The following is a 23,998-nucleotide window of genomic DNA, read 5'->3' on the forward strand; positions in this document are numbered from 1 at the left end:
GCTAAAGCGTATTACGTGAAATCTGTTGATGGTGAACTGAAGAAGGCCAAAGGTGTGAAACGAACTGTTATAAAGAATGAATTGACATGTGAAGACTATGAAAAAATCATTGAAGAGGGAGGTATGATATTCAGGAAGATGAACTCGTTCAGAAGCGTATTGCATGATATTTACACTGAATTGAAAAATAAAGTCGCTTTATCGTATCATGACGACAAGAGATTCATCATTCCGAATACCACTCGAACTCTTCCATGGGGTCATAGCGATATAGAATTTTATCGAAATGATCCTAATGATAACATTCGTTGGGTGTCTGAAATCGTTCATTCTTTTTCTCAAGAGAGCGCCTTAGACCAACTAATCAATTTGTTGACTGTAGAGATGAATAATTGAATTATAATTCGAAGTATTATTGCTTATTCCTTCAAACCGGAACATTCTTATTTGTGATTATTTGTGATTATTGTATTATGTATTGTATATGTATCACTTTTACCAAGTTACTTAGATGAATAAAAAATGATAAAAATATTATTTGTTTCATTTCTATTTTCCTAACCAATTACTGTAAAGTATATAGCATAATGTAAATGAAAGGAATATCAGTTTGAAAAGAATCATCGTAGAGTGCACAATGTCTAAAACAATCGATAAGTTTGGTAGAAAAAGAAAATTGGGTGGTAATGTCATTCGAGGTCCTCCCGGGATTGGTTTTAAATTAACAAAAGATGGTCATTATGACATGCAAAGAAAAATATTGAAAAATATAAGCGAACCAATTGACAAGAGTGATTGTGTAACTGTATCATATCTTGAGGGGGAAATTAACGGAACAAAGGAGGTTATACTTCTAGCCCTACAAGCTGCAATACAATCCACAATAGGTAATATTGCTCGCGATGCCCGTCAAGCATTTGACGATAAAATTGCAGAGGCTCGGATAACTTTCACTCGTAAATTTGACAAACTTACAAATGATGTGGACATAAAAATGTCTGACATAACAGCGTCTACAAATAAAAAATTTGATGCTATGTCAAACATAACAGGGACTACAATGAAAAAGTATGATGTACTAGAAGAGAGAGTTGAAGTTTTGGAGAAAAGCCATAAAGTCAGGCCATCAGGTGGACTGGGATATCCAGGACTGGACATTGATCCAAATGTTAGAATAATAGAACCAAAACCAAAACCAACAGATGACGTATTAATTGAACCAACATGGTGAATTTACTCCCGCGTTAGGTTAGATTAGATTAATACATACTGTAGGTTAGGGTCATAGGTGTTAGGTTAGGTTAGGTTTCACGGCGCGCGAAGCGCGCGGGTGGGGGTGGGGGGCGGCGGGGCCGCGCGTAGCGCGGCCCCGCCGCCCCCCACCCCCACCCCCCCCTCCTCCCCCCGGGGTGGTGGGTGGGGGGCCACCGCGCCGGCGCGCGAAGCGCGCCGGCGCGGTGGCCCCATTACGCTCGCGCCGGCGCGCGAAGCGCGCCGGCGCGAGCGTAGCGAATTGGGGCGTAAGCCGCGCGGAGCGCGGCCCGCTTTCTTCCCACCATTGCTCACCCCGCCCACTTCCTACCATTTCTCGCCCCACCATATTCCAACCATTGCGCATGCACGCCCCCACCTCATTCCCTCCACTCCCAATGATGTTGATACCCCGAGGAGCACGTTCTTCTACATTCAGTACGACAACTCCAGTCATCCAGAGCAGTCCAGCCATACTCAACCAGAAGCAGTGTACTATACGACGAGGAGCTAAGTTTGAGTAAGTTAACAATGTACTTTAATTTTTTACATCTACTAACTTTGTATTATTTTACATTTTCAGAATGGCATCCAACACTCAGGAATTAAATAACGCTGTGGCATCCATCATGCCTATGACAGAGCAGGAGAAGGCATCCACTTCGCGAGTTAGGTGCAGATCCACCAGCCCTGACTTATTCGAGGAGGAGGAGGAAGTCAGGCCTGTAAAGAAGGTTTGCCAACGACCTGCAGCGAAGGTTGGTCCTATTTCTAAGTACCGAGCTACTTGCAATAGGACTAATCCTTATGCAGGTAGTTGGTCGACCGCTCCAAACAGCTTAAGGCCCTCCACACCACCCGCAGCAGTAGTGGAACAACCTAGGGCGCCTTCTCCGGAGGAGCCACCAGTTGTATTGTCCCCATCGGAGGAGGCTCCCATCGTATTCACTCCGTCGGTGGTGCCGCTTTCGCCGATGCTGGCAACACCGGTGACGAATCCTGAAGTGTTAGTGCCACAAGTGCGACAGCCTATCGGAGAGGTTAGTGAAATGTTGGACAGTTTTCTACAGAGATGTAAGGAAGCAGAACATGCTTCTCGAGCTAGTGAGGCCGCGTTGGTTAAAAGGAAGCGCGAAATGGCTGAAATTGTTAACCGACGGAGGGAAGCAGAAAAAGTAATAGCCGAACTAGATCGGAAGTATGCATCTCTGGAGAAAAAGTGTGAAGCAGATACCTCTTCGATAGAGACTTATAAAAAGTTAGTGACTTTTATAAAAACTTTCCCATAGATTAAGTGTAAGTGTAGTAAGATTAGTTTTAGGTTAGTTAGGAATATTTAATTAAGATAGTTTTAAGTTTATGTTTGTAATTTTAGGAAATAAAAATAAAATAAAAAAAAAGAAGTGAAATTAAGGGTGTACATTGTTTTGGTTTGGTACACATTGAACAATGCGATGGTTGGAGCATTTTTCTTCACTTCGTCTCATTATTATTTCCTTTTTTTATTTCAATTACAAGTTCTTCTATGCAAATACCTCACATCAATTTTTGTGTTCTCTAATCTATTGTAAATAATCTCTTGGGAAGAAAATATGTTTCATAATGAAATCAATAAGTATATTTCATATAATTCATATAGTATTTTCAATTTTCTCTTTCATGGAATATAGCTCATGTCATTTTTGAAATTCATTCCCACTTAATCCCCTCTCCTCCCCACTCCTCCCCCACTCCCTTTCAAAAGTATAAAAGTAGGAATTATCTGTTGGAATATTCAGTTGATCAGCCACCTTCAACATGGAACCTGATTCAACTACTGAGCCGTACAGTGACCCAGCGCATCAACATCCTTACTGGGCTTCTATCCATGAAGGTTTCGTTACCTCCACGACGGCACCTCACTCGATGGATTATGATGACATAATTTATGATGATCGGATACAAGTGCTTCACGTTACTGGAACCGATCAAGCGGACCTGTCTGATGGGGATTATCCAGATCCCTATGATTGGCGGAATGATTACGAATGGGATACACAGTCCGGAAACACAGACGACGACGACAGCGATGACGATGATGACGGTGACGCTGACAATGAGTCCGATGATAGTCCTCCACCATCCCCTATCCTGATTGATGAAGTCCTGAATTCAGACGATGATATGTAATCGTTTCCTCATTTCTCCCATCCTTTCTATTCCTTTCCTTTCCTTCCACGGAGTACACACTTTTTGGTTGGTGTACACGAGGCACTGCGAGGTTGGGGCAGTGTCTTTTTCCCTCTCCCTTATTAGTTTTTTTTATAATAATCACTCAGAGTTTCTCATAATAATAATCACTTAGAATTTCAAGAAAATTGTCATTCTTATTGCTTTCGAATTTCAAACACTGAATTGTTCTACATTTACACTTCACCCCCTCCTTTTTTTTCCAATATAAATAAAGCATCAATCCCAGTTCTATATCATTCTTCCACAATGTCGAGTGCTGATTCCACCACCGAACCGATGAGTGTACCAGAGTGTTCTATGACGAGTACAGGCCCCATCCAGGTACATGGAATAGATTCAACGTTCGATCATTTCAGTACAAATTTTGCACAAATGCTGCAACGTATCTATGATCTACCTGATGATTTCCCGGCACGTATGGAAGAAGGTATGCAAGAGGAAGTAGAGGCAGAGTTAGAGATGGATGTCAATGAGTTAGACGATCTAGAGGATAACGAGCTAGATAATTATGCTAATGATGATGCCATTAGTATATCGTCTGATTCAGATGATTATGAGGATGACATCATCAGTATATCATCAGATACAGATGATGATACAATCATCATTGTTTCTGATGATGATGAGGAGCGTTAGTCCATACCATTGCATGGATTAATAAAAAAAACAGCCCTTTTCAGGGCTACAATTGAAGACTGAAACAATAAAAAAAAATAGCTCTTTTCAGAGCTATCATTATACTTTCAAACAGAAACAGGTTCATACCATTGTTAACATTATAGTCTCAAACAAAATGTATGTATGTAAAAGTATTCATCATTATATGCATACAATGATTGACAAAATGCCAACTTCAACTTTCATTTAAAGTAGTACTCATCATATGCATAGATATTCAATGACTATCAAATTCCAAATATCGACTTTTCAGTCAAAGTAGTAATTTATTTGTCATATAATGTATAGATATTCAAAGACTAACAAATTACTTAGACTTTTATTAGTCAAAGTATTCATTTGTCATATAATCTATGAATACTAATACAACTAACTACTGTTTGTGTGAATAATGTAGCCCTGAAAAGGGCTGTTGTTTTTTTTTGACCAGTAGGTCCACGGTTATTGTGCCACAGGTTGGACATTATTACATATAATACATGTAGATACTCGGGTGAAGTTTGTTAGTGGCCTCTCGCAAGCTTCACACCAATTCTGTCCCATTTCCATAATTGAGACAGTGTTGTGGGTGTTGACATGGGCATACCACCCTCCATTATTGTTTCTATGCGAATAAAACCGAAAGCAGCACCAACATAGTTTTTTGTTCTCTCCATCTATTGTGCTGATCAATACGTATGCATCCATTGCACAATACAAATCCAAGGGATCTTCCAGTGTCTCACTGACATTGAGCGTTCGCATACCGATCCTCAAAGCACCATCGCCTTCAGTTGTGTCAGCTTCTATCCCTTCATCATCTCCTTCTTCATCCATGACCCTCTCAAACTCCATCACGTCATCATCTTCGTCGCTTTGGTTGGCCTCGTTTTCAACTTCGTCTATCTCATCTTCATCGACTCCAACATCTTCTGCTTCAACTATCACTTCCTCTAGCGGAACATTGACATCCTCATCATCTGATTCGTCTATCCAATTGTTTTCATCAACAGCAGATATTCTATTTAATGCAGCATTTATTTTTGCAGAATTCATCTTGTTGTTGTTTGCTCACAGTTGTAGAGAGTGAATGAATGAACTCTAGGTTTGCAAGTCGACTTATATAGGAGGTGATGCGACTCCCACTTGACTCGTTTAGAGTGGAATAGTAGGAGAAGTTATCCCACTATACTTTCACATGATGTTGATTTGTATAAATAGAGATCGTAGGTGTAGGAGAGAGCATTCAGAGTTTCTGTAAGTCATCTCTTAATATTTCTAATCGAATTAGTAAAATGCCGTTTCCAAAAGAGTGGAATGAAAAACCAAAAGTGTGTGTCTACCCAATGATGATTGCAGGGGCTATTGTGTGCTACTTTTGTCAAATAAGTAGACCTAAGGATTCAATCAATCCATGTACTGGTATGTGTAGTGATTGCGTGTTGCGGATTCAACTATCGCCTCCTTCTCATCCACCGAAGCGAACAAAATCGGATTATCGTCAACAACAGTTACAGTGTCTGAAGTGTTCCGAACCTATAATATTTAACAATATAGGTATCTGTAGAAATATTTGCGGTACCTGTGCTGCCGTTCCAACTCCACTGCAACGTTGTTTGCGTTGTGATACATATTCCATGAATTGTTGGAATCATGTATGCAATGCATGTAGAAGTACTTGGGATCTGTGTGAGAAGGTTGGTCAACTCTACCCCAATAGGAGAATCCATTTTTTTCAATGTTGGTGTTTGACGCACGAGCAACAACTATTGAGGAATAGAGTCAAAGAACGTTCCACATCCACAGAGACATATTAACATTTTTCATTTTATATTTTTTATTATCGTTATTGTCCTCTATTAATAATAAATATATATATATATATATATTTTGAATTTATTTGTATTATTTTCTAACATTTAAAAATACATGCATGCAACACAAAGTTTTCCTCTTAAATGACAAAGATTGTTACATGCGTGAATAGTTTAGTGAGAGAGCGCATGTGCCAGTTGATGAAAGAGCGCATGCGCTAGTTTATTTTCTTCTATAAATGGTGAGGTCTCAGTAACATCATCACCTTTCCTATCCACATTCTATTGCTATCACATATCATTCCTCAGACCTTAATAATCATGAGCTCTATGCCGCTATTGATTGCTGAAGATGGTTCACCACTTATTGATATCGATCAGACTGATTTTGAAAATATTCCAGTATTACATTTATCCAGTCAAGATTCGATAAATGATTTTGATATTAACGACTTCGTTAACTTTGCAGATGTGCCAGAACCAAATGAGCAAATTATTATTGAAAATCCGATCGTTTCGCAATTATCATCACTCAAACACTCTTCATCTACCCTTCCTCTTGGTGTTGATAAGAAATCTAGAACAATCAAGAGGAAGGTTACTAAGGCATCTTCATCGATTGTCACTGACTTTAAAGAAAAGAAAGAATCCAAAAGTGTTGTGCGACAGAAAAAACCCGCAACGAAAAGTGACAGATCGAAGAGGAAGCCAAAAGGTACTCCTAAAGAAATGAAGAGTGATTTGAAAGCTGAACCGCTATCTTCTTTCAGTCCCCTCCATCGGTTTGGGGAAATGAAAAGGAAAGCAAAATACCGTCTTGTAAAGGCACAGATGACTATTGCTGAACTTGAAAAGAGTGAGCGAGCTATTAATGCTAATAATGAAACTCTTGAAGCATTAGATGCCAAGATTGCATTAGCGAAGGTTGAATTGGCTAGAATGTCTAAAGATGCTGATGAACTCCGTTCAAAAATAGGTAAAGATAAGCAATTCCATCAACGTTCGAGAATGCAAGCTCAGGCTGAGCTTGAGCAGTCGACTAAGCTTTATGAGACGGCATTATCAGTGAGAGATAATTGGCAAAAGGAGTTGGATACTGCATTTCAAAGTGACGGCGATTAGTTTTGGGAATGATAATGTGTTTTCAATATCGTGAGTTGAAAAATATAAGCGGGAATGGAGTATACAATTAATTTGGTTTGGTATACACAGAACATTGCGAATGGCTGGGGCAATGTTTACCGCTGCAATATTTTTCAATTCACATACTTATAATTGAAATGAAAACAATAATGAACTTTAATATTACTTTATTCATAAAAGTCACTATTAGATACATTTAAACCATATTTGATTCATCAATCCAAGAATTTTGTTCGCTAGGAAGACCTAACCACTTTACATATACTTTATTTTTTCTTCTCTTCAACACCTTCTCAATCAGATATACGTCAGGATTCTCGGTTCGTAATAACTCTTCTTCGTAAAAACATCCTCTAATCGGCTGTTCATTCATATCTTCAAGATTATAAGTCGTTGGGATGGTTTTATTAATTTTAACAATCTTGAATAGCTCCGTGGTAAAATTCGCAGTGTAAGACTTTTCAAAAATATTTTTGTATTTACTTATACGTACAATATCATTCAATTGGAATTTGGGTTTACTTTGTCTTCCTCCAATTCCATTGATACCCTTGAATTTCAATTTTGTTGTTGAATCAACATTGATGGGTGCCATACCTATTGTACGATGAACTTTATTATTATATCTACTAGTTATAATTGGAAGAATATCAAGCCATTTGTGGTGACCTCTCATCGAAAATTCCTTGTAGAGCCATGCCTTTATTGTACGAATCACTCTTTCTGCTATAGCTGCCTTCTTTGTGCTGAATGTTGAATAATGATTGATATTATATTCTCGCATGAGAGATGAGAAGCTTCTATTAAAAAATTCTTTCCCTTGATCGCTTTGTATATGTTTAGGGGAAAATTTGGCTTTCTTCAGTACATATTTCATTGCATTAGTTATTGTACTACCTGTTTTATCTTTAACTGGCACAGTCCATAGATATTTTGAGTAACAATCAATTACTACAAGTATATATCGGTATCCTTCATTACTTTTTGCATAAGGTTGTAGTTCAGCTAGATCTATTTGCCATAGATCTGCAAAACCTTTGATGGTAGTTATTCTTCTACGAAAATTACGTCTTGCAGGTCTATGTAATTCATTAACAACTTGTCGTTTGATATCACTTACTTCATTAGTCATTCTATTTCAATATGATTAAAGAGAAAAAAAGTGATAATGTTACTGCATTGAATGATGATGTGACAGTGATCATTACTTGTGGATATATATTAATATATTATACCTTCTTCACGTAATTCTTCAATTATTGAAATTATTTCATTATCATGTCCGGTATGTCCAGCTGACTTTGATGCTACCAATAGTCGTAGGCGAGCAACTAACTCTTTCGGTGAATTCCAGTACACATAATTCGCAGGTTTAGAATTATATGTTTTCTCCATTTTCACTCGTTTGAGTGCTCCACCAATTTTACTTCTACTCCTAATTGGATATTGTCGTGAGTCTAATAGTGGTTTGATGACTTCACGAAATTTTTTAGAATTTGTATTTTTAAAACCATTCTTCAGATGATATTGTTTATATGGAGCATTCGTTATTTTCAATATTTTGGAATATACTTGACGAGTTTCTTCATTATCAACATCTTGTGGATTCTTCAAAAAGATCATATCATATAATTCTGGACTACCTGCGCATTCATATTTTTTCACTTTATTAGCATCCCAAAATGAAATGTTTCCATCTTTGAAATGTACCACTAGACTTCCCATTTTCAGCTTTTGTGTAATTGGATCCATACGTACGCCAAATGTTCCATCATATGCTGGATTTCTAGATTTTACATTATTCAAATGTTTCATCAAAACATCTTCACCACTTTCATTCATAACAGGTGAGATGTCAGGATCCGAGGAATCGATGTGGGACGATGATGGTGTTTCGAATAGAGTTGTTCTCATATCGTCTTGAAGTGTGCTCGTGTCACTATTCACAGATGATACACCATCAAAAGATTGTTTTCTTCCTATTGGAGTACTCATGGGATAATTTGAAGTAGATTGAACAGATCCACGATTTGGTGATAACACTGCTGATTTAGAAGTAGCGTTTGATGATAAAACATTCAATGGTTTCATTATGGGCTCATACAATCTTTCAAGTGTCGAACGATTTTCAATATTATCATTCTTGATAGAGTTGAATTTCTGTCTGACAGCTTCTGTTGTCTCTACTAGTTGACGTTTCAAATTCATTTCATTGTTTTTATGTTCAGAATCGTTTTTTGTATTCATAATGCCCTTTTTAAATTATAGCTCAATTCGTTGATGAAGTGACCTCTACAATATTCAGTGATCGAATAAGTTTCAAAAACAAGATCATGGGTATATAAAACTATCGAATCCTTTGCGATATCTACCTTCATCTATTTTTCTATCCTTATCAATTACTAGAAATCCATATTGATCCTCCCAGCATTTAACACACATCAATTGGAATTGTTTGAATGTTACATCGGGTGAAACATGATCTGAATAAATGTGATGTAAATTCGTCTCATCTTGTTTGAACATTATAATGAAATTGGTATTGTCACGCACTAACTGTTTGGGTACCCGTGAATATGTCTGTGCTAGATAAAAACAATCAACATCCTTATGACGTCCCATACAGAAATATGATCTAATAATATCTTGCTTTTCACATATCACATCATCGAAAATGAAAACAGAATTAGGCTTAGCGTCGGAGGGTTCCACTATTTCTGCATTATTGCTGAATGTATAAAAACCTAATCCTTTTATAGGTTCCAAAACACTTCGCAAGTACTGATATTTAGGTTGATTGAGTGACTTCGAATAGAGATACACATTTCTAAATCTCAATCCTTGTGGATGTGTTAATAGTGATATCATTGCATTCGTCTTTCCACAATTTGAAGGTCCTATAATGAGTCCTCGAACTGATGATGGAAGTAGTGGACCATGTCTGAATACTCTTTGTCCATTCAATCCACACCCAAATTTCTCATCTAGATTATCTACAGCAAACTTTTCTTTCTGTTTTACAATGCGCATCGTGCCGTGGTTGGAGACTATATAAATGTTATTAGCTTATTCATTTCAATGTGTACCATCAAACGATACGGACGTATTGAAAGTGATCGTAAAATTAAAAGAGGTTGTGGTTTTGTTAATGATTTAATAAACAAACTTCCTTTCGAATTACATCTACCTGGAGGATATCAATACTGTGGACCGGGTACAAAATTGAAACAACGTTTAGCTCGTAACGATCCTGGAATCAATAAATTAGATATTGAATGCAAAAAACACGATATTCAATATTCTAAGCATCCATCTGATCTTGCAGCAAGACATTTAGCCGACAAAGAACTTGAATACAGCGCTTGGGATAGGGTTAAATCAAAGGACGCGAGTATTGGGGAAAGAGCAGCTGCATTACTTGTCACCAACATTATGAAAGCGAAAAGACATATGGGCATGGGTTGTAGTACCAATAAGAAAAAATGTAAGAGGAAACAATCGAAGAAAAATAATATTAAAAAAGTTGCATTTGGTGCTGGGATAGTCCATAAAGTGCGAAATGTATTGAAGAAAGCTGGTGGGAATCAATTTGTGACGAATAATAGCAAAAAAGCTATCACTGTGGCATTGCAGGCGGCACGTAAATACCTTAAAGCTGCCGGTGGAAAGAAGAAAATCCGCACACCACGCATAATTCCTGTTCCCAAGATCGGTGGACTTTTACCATTGATACCAATTTTTGCTGGACTATCCGCACTAGGAAGTTTGGCGGGAGCCGCTGCTGGTATTACCAAGGCCGTGAATTCGGCAAAAGCCAGCAGAGCGGCTTTAATGGAAGCCAATCGTCACAATAAAACCATGGAGGCTGTAGCATTAGGCAAACGCGGAAGTGGAATATATCTCAAACCATACCGTAAAGGTTTAGGACTATATTTAAAACCATACAAAGCCACAAACAAAACAAAAAACTGATTGAACCCCTACCTCAGAGGCCTCTTACTGATCTCGATCTCAGTTATTATGCACAAAAAATGAAAATTCCACATTTTCGTGGTGTTTTTATGCGTGATAGATTACCATCTTCAGGTCCAAAACAAAACGAGACAGCTATTGTTAATTTAGATGGAATAAGTGGACCAGGAACACATTGGGTGGCATATAAAAAATGTGGGAAAGAAGTCACATATTTCGATAGTTTTGGAGATCTACCCCCACCATTGGAATTGACTCGATTCTTTCGAAAATGTTCGAATGTAAAAATCAAATATAACTATGATCGACAACAGAAATTTAATACAGTTCTCTGTGGTCACTTGTGCTTGCAGTTTCTCTCTAAATAATTTTCCAAATAAAAATGGATTCAACACCAAAACTGGATCGGGAGGCTATCAAGGGAATGGGGTTTTCACTTAGAATGTTTTCAAAATATGGTACCTTGAAAAAAATGGATAAAGTGATGCTTGCAAATATGCCTAAGGAAGTGATACTTGCATGTGTTGCACATGAGATTGCATATGTTTGGGAAAAGTTGCCTAAGCATCTGCAAGATGACATCGATATAATGAAACATAGATATTGTTATGAGCACCACCACGATCAAAATTCAGATTCGGATGTTAATGATGGTCCTATACCTCGAAAATCTATGTGTTGTATTTGTAATATAGAGGATGTGAATATTGGTATCAATAAAAATGATACTTATTACAATACAACACCTTCCAAAAAGTGTAAATTGTCTCAAATGTGCTGTTGCTGTGTACAATAATAAATTGAAATGTGTTTCAAAATATTCATCAGTCATGTCACGAAAGTTCGAGCTACAAGCTGTCGGGACAAGTGTCTTGAGTGCGGATTTTTTTCCACCAATTGAATTGGATAGGAACAGTCGTTATGGATTAGGACTTTTGGGATTCTATGGATGCAATACAATCAATAATATAACTGAAGCTAATAACTTAGTTAGTTTTAGAATCAGTAATGACAACTCATCGATACCCCAAAAGTTGACAATTGAAATTCCATGTGGTGCTTACGAAATAGAAGAGATCAATGCCGTCATACAGAAACATATCATGTTCAGATTGTTTCATGATAAAAAACCAAATGATGTCGTTGCAGATGATATTTTCTATCTACACGCCAATAATAATACATTCAAATGTGAAATGCGATCCAAATATGAAATTGATCTGACACATCCAAATTCTATAGCAGAAATGATGGGGTTCGCTCATGGAATATTTCCACCAAATCAGATACATGAATCATCATTACCAATAAACATTACAACTGTGAGACTTATCCGCTTAGATTGCAATATAATATCAGGTTCATATATAAATGGTGAAGAATCTCACATTCTTTTCTCATTCGATATTGATGTTGAACCTGGCTACAATCTTACTAAAGAACCACACAGTATTATATATATGCCTGTCAGTCCAGAAGGTCGTCAATTGATTCACAACATTACAGTGCGTATTTTGGATGAAAAAAATAACCTTATCGATTTTGGAAGTGAAGAAGAGATTTTCATTATTTTGGAATTGAAGAAAATCGAATAACTGTTGTTATGGGTTTCATTTACAATAGACAAAATCGCATTGAACAATCCCAAACGAGTTGCACTATCAAAAAGAAAGGTGTGCATAAAAAGAAAAGTATGCATAAAAAGAAGCTCATTCCACAAGTGTATGCTAAACAGTTAGCACATAACGCTCTGTCTGTGAGTGATCTTAAATTTTTGAAATCGATTGGATTGAAAGTGAGAAAATAACAATGGTGCTCGAAACAAACAGTGAAAAGTTGAATATATTCAATGAACCAGTGCTCGATCATTCTCTCATAAGTTTACATGAGCACACATATAAGCCCTATGGATCACCGCTATTCAGGAATTCGGATGAAATCAGAATTGCAATCAATAATCAAGATGTTATACTAGATATTGCCGACAGCTTCATTTACATAGAAGGTAAATTCACCCCCAAAGATGTAGCGAAAACATGCTATCTCTCGAATAATGCAATTGCATTTCTCTTTGACGAAATTCGTTATGAAATGGGTGGTGAACAAGTGGCTGTTGTTAGAAAACCTGGGATAACATCTACAATGAAAACCATGATATCATTTGGACAATCTCATGCTAACACATTATTGACATCTGGTTGGGGACTTTCACAATTGAAGCAAGATATCTTGGATACAAACAGTCATGTTTTTAGTGGAAAACTACCACTGAAATATTTGATGGGTTTTGCTGAAGATTACAACAAAAGTATCTTGAATGCCAAACAGGAATTGATTTTGATTATCGCTCGATCATTCAAAAACTCGTATATAGGTGAGGTTGATGCTGATTTGGAAATAAATAAAATCGAATGGAAAATAAGACATATTGTACCAGATGATAAACACAAGCTAAAACTTTTGAGTAGAATAAACAAAAGCGGTCTGAATGCCAAAATCAAGTTGGCGTATCGTATGTGGGACCTCTATGAACTACCATCATTACGTGGGACTTCTTCAGACATATGGGCCATCAAAACAACTAATGCATTGGAAACTCCTCGTTTTGTCATCATCGCATTCCAAAGTACTACCACATCTGAAGATAGAACACAGGATATTACAAAATTCACAACTGCTGATATCAATAGTATTCGAGTATACTTGAATTCTGAAGTTTATCCATATGAGCGTTGGAATTTGAATTTCGATAAAAAACTTGATGCTCCTGCTTATTATGCTTTTGAGAGTTTCCAGCGAAGTTATTATGATAAAGATATGAGTGAACCTCTGATGGACATTGGGCAATTTAGAGAGAATCCACTATTCGTCATCGATTGTTCCCATCAACCGAATGCAACAAAATCATCAACTATTGATATAAAGATTGAGTTTGAGACGAGGAAGACCAAGTTTCCAGACAACACTAAAGTATATGCATTAATTTTGCATGATACAGTTTTAACATACAATGCATTGGATGGTTCAGTTCATAGCAGATATTGACACTTTTTTTCACTCTATCATATACTGTTTTATGATCTTTTTTTTATTTGTAACTGACTTATATCATGTATTGTATTTTATATCATATTTATTGTTTTGTAATCATTTTCTATTGTATTTCATGAGATTTAAATAAATAAAACATGAAAATAATTCAAAGTTTTTTATTTGACATTATTTATGATTTACAGGAACATACAGACTATCTAAAATAACTTCTTCCTCATAATCATCATTTTCGCGACCATCTTCAATTTCCTCTCGATTTTCATCATTCAATTCAAAGTGATGAATAATCCATTCTGGCAAGTATGGTTGGAGGCTATACAGGAATCTTCTTAGGTTCAGTTCAATCATAACCTCACAAAGTTGCCACAATTCCAATTCATTATCCAAAAATTTGTTACAAACTTCTGCACCACTCCAATACTTCTCAGCATCACGAAGGCATAATTCGATTTGTTTTTCATCATAGCATACACTCATATCATAATTGCTTGCATGTTCGGCTCCATCACCCAACACCTTCAATTTAGACGACAAATGTTGAACCGATGATTTGAGATCTACAACATCGACCCAATCTTGACTTGCGTACTGCATCCACATCTTTAAATGGTGGAACTGAAATCGAATAAAAAAAAAACAATAAGCAACCTCCAATTTTTCAGTGATATAATACTCACATTCCCATTTTACTTGTAGTTACAAAGTGGGTGTATTCAACTAAGTTAGTAATGTTTATATTTCCATATAATTATCATCTAATATATGAATATTAATAAAACAATAAGAAATTCATTATAATTACTATTATTATTCAATCATATTGAATTTGACTAGAGTTAGCGTTTTCACACCAAAAAACTTTGTAAGCTATGACCTAAAGAAATTCGCTATAAATTATTACAATTATTATTCAATCATATTGAATTTAACTAGAGATCGCGTTTTCATGCCAGCAAAACTTTGTTGGCTCTGTCCTAAATACACCATCGTATATTTACCACCTGATGAGTTGATACAAGATATATCGTCATCACTGAATTGCAACGAAATACGTTTTGGTAGCCATGTTTTAAATAATTTATCATTGCTCACATCTTGCAAAGTTAATAAAATTGATTTACCAAATCGTGTAGAATAAGTTGACATATTTTTAATTATGTACACTTCATCAATTGGCAATGATGATAAGGCCTTTTGCTCTAGTATTTCAACCTCCTGTACAATCAAATTATTAATTTTATTCAAGTCTACTTTTGAAACGGACATGATGATAATATATATGAAAATATAAACAATTTCCAACAGACAAATACACTCACCGTCTTCCTTCTATTACGAACTGAATAACACTCTACCAATTGCTAACTGCTGCAGATATATTCGTCTACTGATTTCATAGTGTGCCAGGCATTTCTTTTATATTAAACAGTGTGAGTCACCCCCACCATGAAACCGTGAAAGGTTCACATTGCTAGTTGCTATCCACTAGAGATGCCTGACGTCACAGCCAAGCCCATCTCCCAATTTGATGCGATAACAGTTGCCGGCACGAGCAAGCAGTGATCGTTGCGCTCTCGGAGAGGGCAGACGTTTGCACAGTCCTCGCCCGCCTGCGTGTCACCATCAATAGCGAGGGTAGGGTGATGCGTTACGTCACATCATTCACTGCTTCGAGAGCGATAGCCGAACAAGCAATTGTCGTTGCGCTCTCGGAGAAGACAGACGTTAGCGCAGTCCTCGCCCGCCTGCGTGTCACCATTGATGGCGAGTCTGGGGCGTTACGTCACATCCTTCACTACATCGAGGGAGGTGAGAGCAGACCGATGAATACGCATTACTCTGCCACACGTCGTGGAGTGAACATGTCGCTCTCTAGCCGTTGAACGGTTATTGCTGTGACGTCACTCCACTACTAACTTGGTGCCCTCACACCGATGGAGCATTCATTACTTGGAGGATCTTCGAAGTATGCAGACGTATGTTTGTACATAGACAAACAAGCACATGATGAAACCCTGTACCGTGCATTCTCTAACACACACACACACACATACACACACAAAATCTCATATGAAAAAAAAAATCTGAACGATCCATGCACCAGACACTTCAAGGTCACAACGCCTTGACTTCACTGCACAACAAAAAAAAGCAAATAATACGTCATATTGGTGGGGGGAGGATTAGAACCGGGAAAAAATTTCTGAACGATCCATACACCACACCCTTCAAGGTCACATCACCTTGACTTCACCAAACAACAACCAATAAAAAAGCAATTAATACGTCATAGTGGTGGGGGGAGGCTTAGAACCGGCTCAAATCTCCTACTACTGGTCTCAGCCTATACCCACGACATAACGCGGTCCTAAAAGTGCTTTATTACCACCTACGGCACTCTTACGGTATTGACGAGACACCGGTGTTGCCCTACGCTACGGGGGATATTGAATCCGTTGTGGAGAATGAGAAGTGCCGAATTTATTGGAACTATTCGTTCCCCACCGTCAGGCTCATGCAAGCTAATAAGCCTGATGCAGTCCTTCTCGACCACCAGACCAAAACGATATTTGTCGTGGAGTTTTCAACACCTGGCGAGACGAATATCGTCAGAAAAGAGGAGGAAAAACGGATTAAATATCGAGATTTTCTCTTCGAACTCCGCAGACTCTATCCAGATCACTCTGTCAAGATGGTTGTTCTGATTATTGGAGTCCTAGGTGGATTGATGTCCTCTCTAATCTCGAATCTTAAAATCATACCGGCTTGCCGCACTAAGGCAGAAATCTTAGCCGCACAGATGCAGAAGGCTGTCATTCTTGGCTCACTGCGCTTGCTCAGGGCACATGAATCCCGGACCCAATGATCACTTACCCCACGGTGGTGGGAGTGGTCATTGGTTGACAATGCTAGCGCGCCCTTCCGAATGAATCGGGGCTTCGGAAGAAAGGGCCTGACCAGCGCACACTACGGTGAAAAAATAATAATGATAATAATAAATTCATTCGTCTTTTCGATCATTTACATGATATAAGACATGGCATAGAAAAATATTAAAATTATATAAAACAATAATAACGGTCCACAGTATAACATAGATCGGACACTCAAGACAGGTACTTAAGACATATACATGTCTATTTCGTGTTGCATAATTATGAACTATTGAATAATCTCTAGGATTGGGTACACTATTTTTCACATGTAGCAGAGCTTTATATATATATATATATATATATATATATATATATATATATATATATATATATATATATATATATATATATATATATATATATATAGATACACGGTTACGTTAGCATCTTGTTCTTGCAGAAAGTAGGTCTACAGCTATCCCTGGGTGCAATATTAAAGATAGTTCTAATTATTCTTCCTTGCCCCCACAGAAGAACTCCACATTGATACATTTTAAGCCATATGTGAGTACGCCAATGAATAGTAAACAGACCTGATACCCTCTAAACTAAGCACGTATTTGATCTGTCGTATTGCAAATAACGCTTGATTCAATTTTTTGCAGACATGATCGATATGGGGTTCCCAAGACAAGGTTTTATCTGTAAACATACCAAGGAGTTTGGCTGTTTCTGAGAGTTGGATGTTGTTGAGTTTCACTGTTTTCCTTAACGCGAAGCTTAAATGTACTGTTTTACTTTCATTCAGTTTTAGTTGATTTCTATCACACCAAGAAATCATGTCATCCATGACTGAATTAATGTTGTTTTCTAGCTCCTCCGCAGTATATCCAGAAACTGTTATGGTAGTGTCATCTGCAAATAGGATAATGAAACCTTGTTATAGATAGATAGAGAATATATAGATAGAGAAAAGCATTGGGCCTAAAATGGACCCCTGTGGTACCCCAAGGATAATATCTTGAATATCAGATACTGCATTATTCACAGTCACTACCATTTTCCTATCTTCCATAAAATATTCCCCTTATCGATTTCATTGTAAATAAACTCGAATTTTCTAGCAATAGCAGTCCCAACTGATCTAGCTTTTCTAAAACCATGTTGATGATCGGTTAGAGTCTTGTATTTTTCGTGAAACGCAATAATTCTATTTGCTACTATTTTTTCAAAAAAGTTTAGATGGAATACTCAGTAATGATATTTGGCGATAGTTATCTATATCTTCATGTAAACCCTTTTTATGAATAACTTTGGCTGTTTTGAAGACGCTCGGAAATACGCCTTTCATTATGTAGTGATTAATAAGATTCAATAGAATTTCAGATATAAATAGAATGACATATTTTAGAACTTTCATTGTTATATCGTCTAGGCTCGTTTTTTTATTTTATAGTTCGGTAATTGTTGAAACTAGTTCAGGTTCTAGCACTTCTTCAAAAAACATTGAGTTTTCGTTAAATTGTTTTTTATTGTCAATTTTGGTTTTCCCTCTGAAACAATTAACAATATCCTATGTAGCTTTCTGTTTGTTTTCAGCTGTTTCTATTTGATTTGCGTAATATCCTGTTTTTAACTTCTTCAATCTATTTATATATTCTCTTTTTTTTCCCTTCTGTAAATGTGGTCAGTCGCTTCTCTATCTATCACTCTTTTGTGCAATTCTCTCAACTGACTGCTTTCATTCTCAACTTCTCTCGTCACCCAACTTTTTTACTTTCTGTTTTTGTTTTACATTTATTCTATTTTTAGGACATGACACGTCAAGACACCAAGTCAATTCCTTCATAAAGGCCGCGAATGCATTATTTGTAGTAACTCCACTTACACAAGTCCAATCAATATTACTTAGTCATGTCCTAAGTTCTTGTAAGTTCTCATCTGTAAATTTTTTTTGAAGTAGGTAGTTGCAGCCGGAGAATCATTCGCTAAATACTTGGTAAGATTGCATGACAAAATATGGGCAAGATGTTTGGCTAATAAAGTTGGCTAAAGAAGTTTTCTTTTGAAATATTTGTGACAAGGTAGTCAATTGCTGTTGCACTCACATAGTTATGTTTATTTTTCAGGCTATCTGTTGGCTCATTTGTTGTTTTAGTAAGACAAAAAGATTCTGAGCAATCATTCAATATTTTCGTTTTGCTATTAGTGATATCAAGACTGTTCAACAACAAACAGTATTGTTTACAGCTCACGCGTTTTATTAAAGTCACATTAGAAGTTTTTGCTGGTGTTTAATGTCTTGCATAATGAAGAACAATAATGAGGAATTGTGGGTTCCTGACGATATTGAAGAGGCTGCAAAAAGAGCTTCAATTGAATTGTTACCAAAAAAATCGGCTCAGCAGTACATTGCATATTCTACTTTTCTTAGCTGATGTAGACTTTGAAACGTCGAAGGAAATTTCCGCAAAACCGACTTCTTAGCCTATCTAGAAGAGTAATCAAAAATAAGGAACTCGTCAACTTTGTGGAGCAAGTTTTCAATGATAAAGTCGACTGCGGTAGTTAAAAATGGTGTTAATACACGCAAATATTTCAAGGTAATAGCATTTCTAAAGCGGAACAATGAAAGTTATATGCCAAAAACATCAAAAACTCTTACGTTTGAACAAGTCCAGAGGTTTATAAATAAGGCGCCAGATGAAAAATATTTGATGATAAAAGTTGCTACTATGTCAACTCATTACTAATTTCTCATCCTAGTAATTTTCAAAACAATGCAGTAAAAATAACAAAAGATTTCAATATGGATTATGGTTATGTTTTCGGTATCGTTTGATTCAAGTAACTGTCGAACTGTTAGGCAGTAACTCAACTTTTAGTGCACCGATTTCGTTTCGTGTTTTATCGCCAAGTAAAAAACGAAGAATTGAATTTCAAACAAACTGAAATTCTGAGAAACCATTAGCTTTATAGTTTCTCAAAACACTGATCTCTTTTATTATAGCTTCAAGATACGTCCCATAAAGTTTTTATAAAGCCCATATAGCGATAAAGTAAACAGGAGTTAATTCCCTATTAGACAAACTAAGACAAACATTGAAAATGAATGTGATTCGACGGTCATAATGTATATTAGGAACAAACGGGATGAGTACCTGTTGAAAATTAAAATAATTACTGACAGTATTGACCATTGAATGAAATATAAAAAAAAATGGGAACCGGAAAAAACTAGAATAAAACCAGAATAAACGTGATGGGCAACTTGAAGACAGAATAACCGAAGAAACGTATGGGATTTACGAAATAAGCTTAGATAATTGCGACCAAGAGTATGTTGGTCAAACTGAGTGGGGTATAATAACTCGTTACAACAAGCATATTTCACATATTAAAAGTCTAATATTCCTCAATATATGTTAGAGAACAATCACAGAAAGAGTGAGGAATGTTTGAAATTGTTGAGATTGTTACATGAACACATATGTTTAGATGTCTTCAAAAATGTAGAAATTTGAAAACTGTCGATTTGCTCATCGTATTTCGTTTCATTGTCAAATAGTTGTGATTCACTCTGACTGGTATCTTTTTCAACATTTATCACGAATCCTTGCACCTCATCCATAATGTCTTTTTTTCAATACGTTTTTCTTCAATTTCCTCTACGTGTGTGGTCACTTCTTGAAAAATTTCTTCTGTTAGCATTCGCACATCAGCTAGTTTGAATGAGAGATTAGGGACTGCTTCTTCATTTTTCACCAGTGCCAATATTTTTTTAAGGGGTTGAGCTCAGGATGGCACGGTGGTAGTCGCAATGTTGAAATGTCATCTTCAGCTAGAATATATAGCTGCAAAGCTGCATCGTTGCTTCTTTCTATCGAAAATTTGGAGACTTGGATCAACTGGAACATTGTGACTGAAATGTATTTTTTGGAGCATCAGAGGACAACTCCTCGGGAAGATGTACAATGGGTCACATGTAGCCTAAGTGCTATGGGCTTACACTCACCCTCCCTACTCTACAGATACAGATATGCTTTTCACAATAGTCAACCAACTCCACTTAAATAGTAATGTTATATTGTTATGATGAGCATAATTAAAAAAATCACAAAATTTTCCAAAACCAGTGCGGCAGCTGAAATTTATGGTATGAAATGAGATAATTACATAGTAGTACTAACTGTTGAAATATCAGTTTAGAAAGAGTGGAGCATAAATAAACAGTATTTATTTATTTAATGTATTCATTTATTAGACCACTTAACATCTGGATTTCAAATGAGTGTGAATGACGGGGCCGTAGTTTCAGGTTATGACGAAAATTATTTTTTGGAGAGATAAATGGAAAGAAGGAAGAAATATTAACAGATATAAAAAGTCTTTTGGAAACTAGCATTAGATAAAACGTTTCGTCCTACGTACTAATGGTTTTATCATTATGTTTCCTCTCATTATATTGCTAAAAAGTAGATTCATGAAAACAGTAGCACAATAATGAACAATAGAATGCATACTGTTTGAAAGTCATTTTTGTGTGTTTTTCACTGTTCTTTGGGAAATATAACCTTCCACATTCAACTCCATTTTTCCGATTGTGGAAGGTTATATGAACATAGAATGCACTTTGTGGGAGCAATTTGAAGTTCCAATCATGTAGTTTTTGTTTTTGTTTTCATTGACTTGTGACACTCAGATGACGATCGTTCTGATTCCGGAGTGGAATAATGGAACCATGTTACATCCATTGTCACATATCGACGCAAAAATTCCGGTTTGTTATCTTTCAACACGGCCAAACACTGCTCAGAATCATCAAGACACACTTATTTTTGGTCAACAGTTAGCTCGCGCGGCACCCACTTTGAACAGAGCTTTCTCATAATCTAATGCTTATGCAATATAAAGCCAACACGATCTTTAGATGCCTTTATAATGTAAGCTTACTCAAACAACTTCACGTTTCGGTCATTCAAAACGATTCTGTGAATTTTTAAATGTTTTCTGGTATTCCTGCCTCATTTGGACGTCCACTGCGTTCTGCATCACGTTTGAAGTCAGAAATCCAAAGTTTAATTGTTGTTTCTTATGGAGCGGGGTCCTCATAACACTTTTCAACAACTTTCTTCTAAGGATAGTAGTAACTGAAAAAGCAGTGAATGCAATAATCTGTATCTCTGTATCTGTAGAGTAGGGAGGGTGAGTGTAAGCCCACGCACTTAGGCCACATGTGACCCATTGTACATCTTCTCGAGGAGTTGTTCTCCTAAGTCATCGTCCATCCTGTCCTTTCCAGGAAGGTGGACAGGTCGCTGGGAGACATCTCCTTTATATCGGCAGGTGTAGGCCAAGACTCGCCGAACACACACTCTCTTATTGACGATAACTCCGGGCACTCGCACAGGACATGCCTGACACTCTCATCTTCCTGTTCACACATCCTGCATAGAGGTGTGTCCACTAGCCCCATATTATGTAGATGTTTCCTTAGCTGACAGTGGCCAGTGAGAAATCCTACTGTAAGGCGTAGATTTTTCCTGGTCATCGCCAGATATTTCTTCGGCGCCAGCTTCCCAGGGTCGCCCAAGGTGATCCTGACAAGATTACATCTCTTTAAGGATTGAGCATGGGTGTAACATTTGACTAGTTCCGCAAGTCATCAGACCGTGGGTGCCACTGGGTCCTAAAATTCTTAGTCCAGCCACTTCCTTGGCTAAAGAGTCGGCAATGCGATTACTTTTACTCCTGTCGTGCCCTTTAACCCACCTCGGGATAATGTTATTATCTACCGAGGCTTTGGCTAAATCTTGGTGGCACTCTAGTGCTAGCCCTGAAGTAACACGCTGTCTGTTCAAGGCTAATAGTGCTTGCTGCTATCAGTGCAGATTGTTATGTTTTTGCCAGAAATTCTTTTCTTGGTTATTTCTTTTGTGGCGATTGAGATACCAGCCAGTTCTGTTTAGATCACGCTGGTATTTCTTCCAATTCCCCACTTAATCCTTAGGCTTAGTGATCTGGAGTACACTCCACATCCTGAGCCATCTTTGATTTTTGAGCCGTCCGTATAAATCCGTATTGCATTTGTAGCATCTGACTATGTGTTCTGCTTAATTTGTATTTTGTAGGGTTTATTAAACACAAACCTGGGTTCAATTGCATCACTTGTTGCTTGCAGCAGATGTTGCGCAGTAAGCGCTTCCCGCCACTGGCCCAGCCTCAATTGACCCATTCCTACTACCAGCCGTGCGCAATCGTACCATGGCCATTAACGCAACCTCCTCAACGTACATATCCAGAGGGGTCAGACCCGTGATTAATTCCATTGCCGCGGTTGGTGTTGTTCTCATGGCTCCTGTGATGTTTAAACAAGCCAGTCGCTGTATTTGATATAATTTTTGGATGGCCGTTGCTTGTAGAACTTTCGGTCCCCATGCAATGGCTCCATACGTTAACATATGTCTTATTATTGCAGTGTAGATCCAGGCGACCACACGGGGTGAAAGACCCCATGCGCGTCCCACTGTCCTCCGACATTGCTCATAAGCCACGTATGCTTTTTTTGCTCTACTCTGTAGATGAGAGTTCCATGTTAGCTTCTTGTCGAGGATAGTACCAAGGTATTTCACCTCTTCAGAGAAGTTTAGTTTACTTTTGAAGATTTCGGGAGGTTTTAAGCCCTGTTAAACTTCTTTTCCTGGTGAAAAGGACCATCTCAGTCTTCTTGGGATTGATCGACAGTGAGTGTTCCTTACACCATGTTTCTAATAATTTGAGCCCATCCTGCGCTCTATCGCACAGTGTGTTTACAAATTTGCCGGTCTGCAAGATAACTATGTCATCTGCGTATGCAATTGTGTAGAATCCATTTATGTTAAGGTGATTAATTAGAGTATCCAGAACTATGTTCCAGAGAAGGGGTGACCCCTCCCTGTGGACATCCCCTCATGACCAGTCCTTTCACTGTGATGTCTTCTACATTAATACTTATTGCTC

General features: G+C 37.3%; 2 protein-coding genes across 2 annotated transcripts in view; one reads left to right on the plus strand and one right to left on the minus strand.

Annotated features, from left to right (window-relative positions):
- Positions 1–23,998, minus strand: part of LOC111501843 (protein amalgam) — a 335,770-nt gene that overhangs the window by 153,225 nt on the left and 158,547 nt on the right. The window lies entirely within an intron of this gene.
- On the plus strand, positions 1,617–2,540 carry LOC141481058 (uncharacterized). Its single transcript, XM_074172049.1, has 2 exons — positions 1,617–1,771; positions 1,835–2,540. The coding sequence occupies exons 1-2, from the start codon at positions 1,617–1,619 to the stop codon at positions 2,538–2,540; spliced, it is 861 nt and encodes a 286-aa protein (XP_074028150.1).

This window comes from Leptinotarsa decemlineata, unplaced genomic scaffold (assembly GCF_025532065.1).
Source record: "Leptinotarsa decemlineata unplaced genomic scaffold, Ldec_3_MD MMD2_tig00000035_RagTag_RagTag, whole genome shotgun sequence".
NCBI lineage: Eukaryota > Metazoa > Arthropoda > Insecta > Coleoptera > Chrysomelidae > Leptinotarsa > Leptinotarsa decemlineata.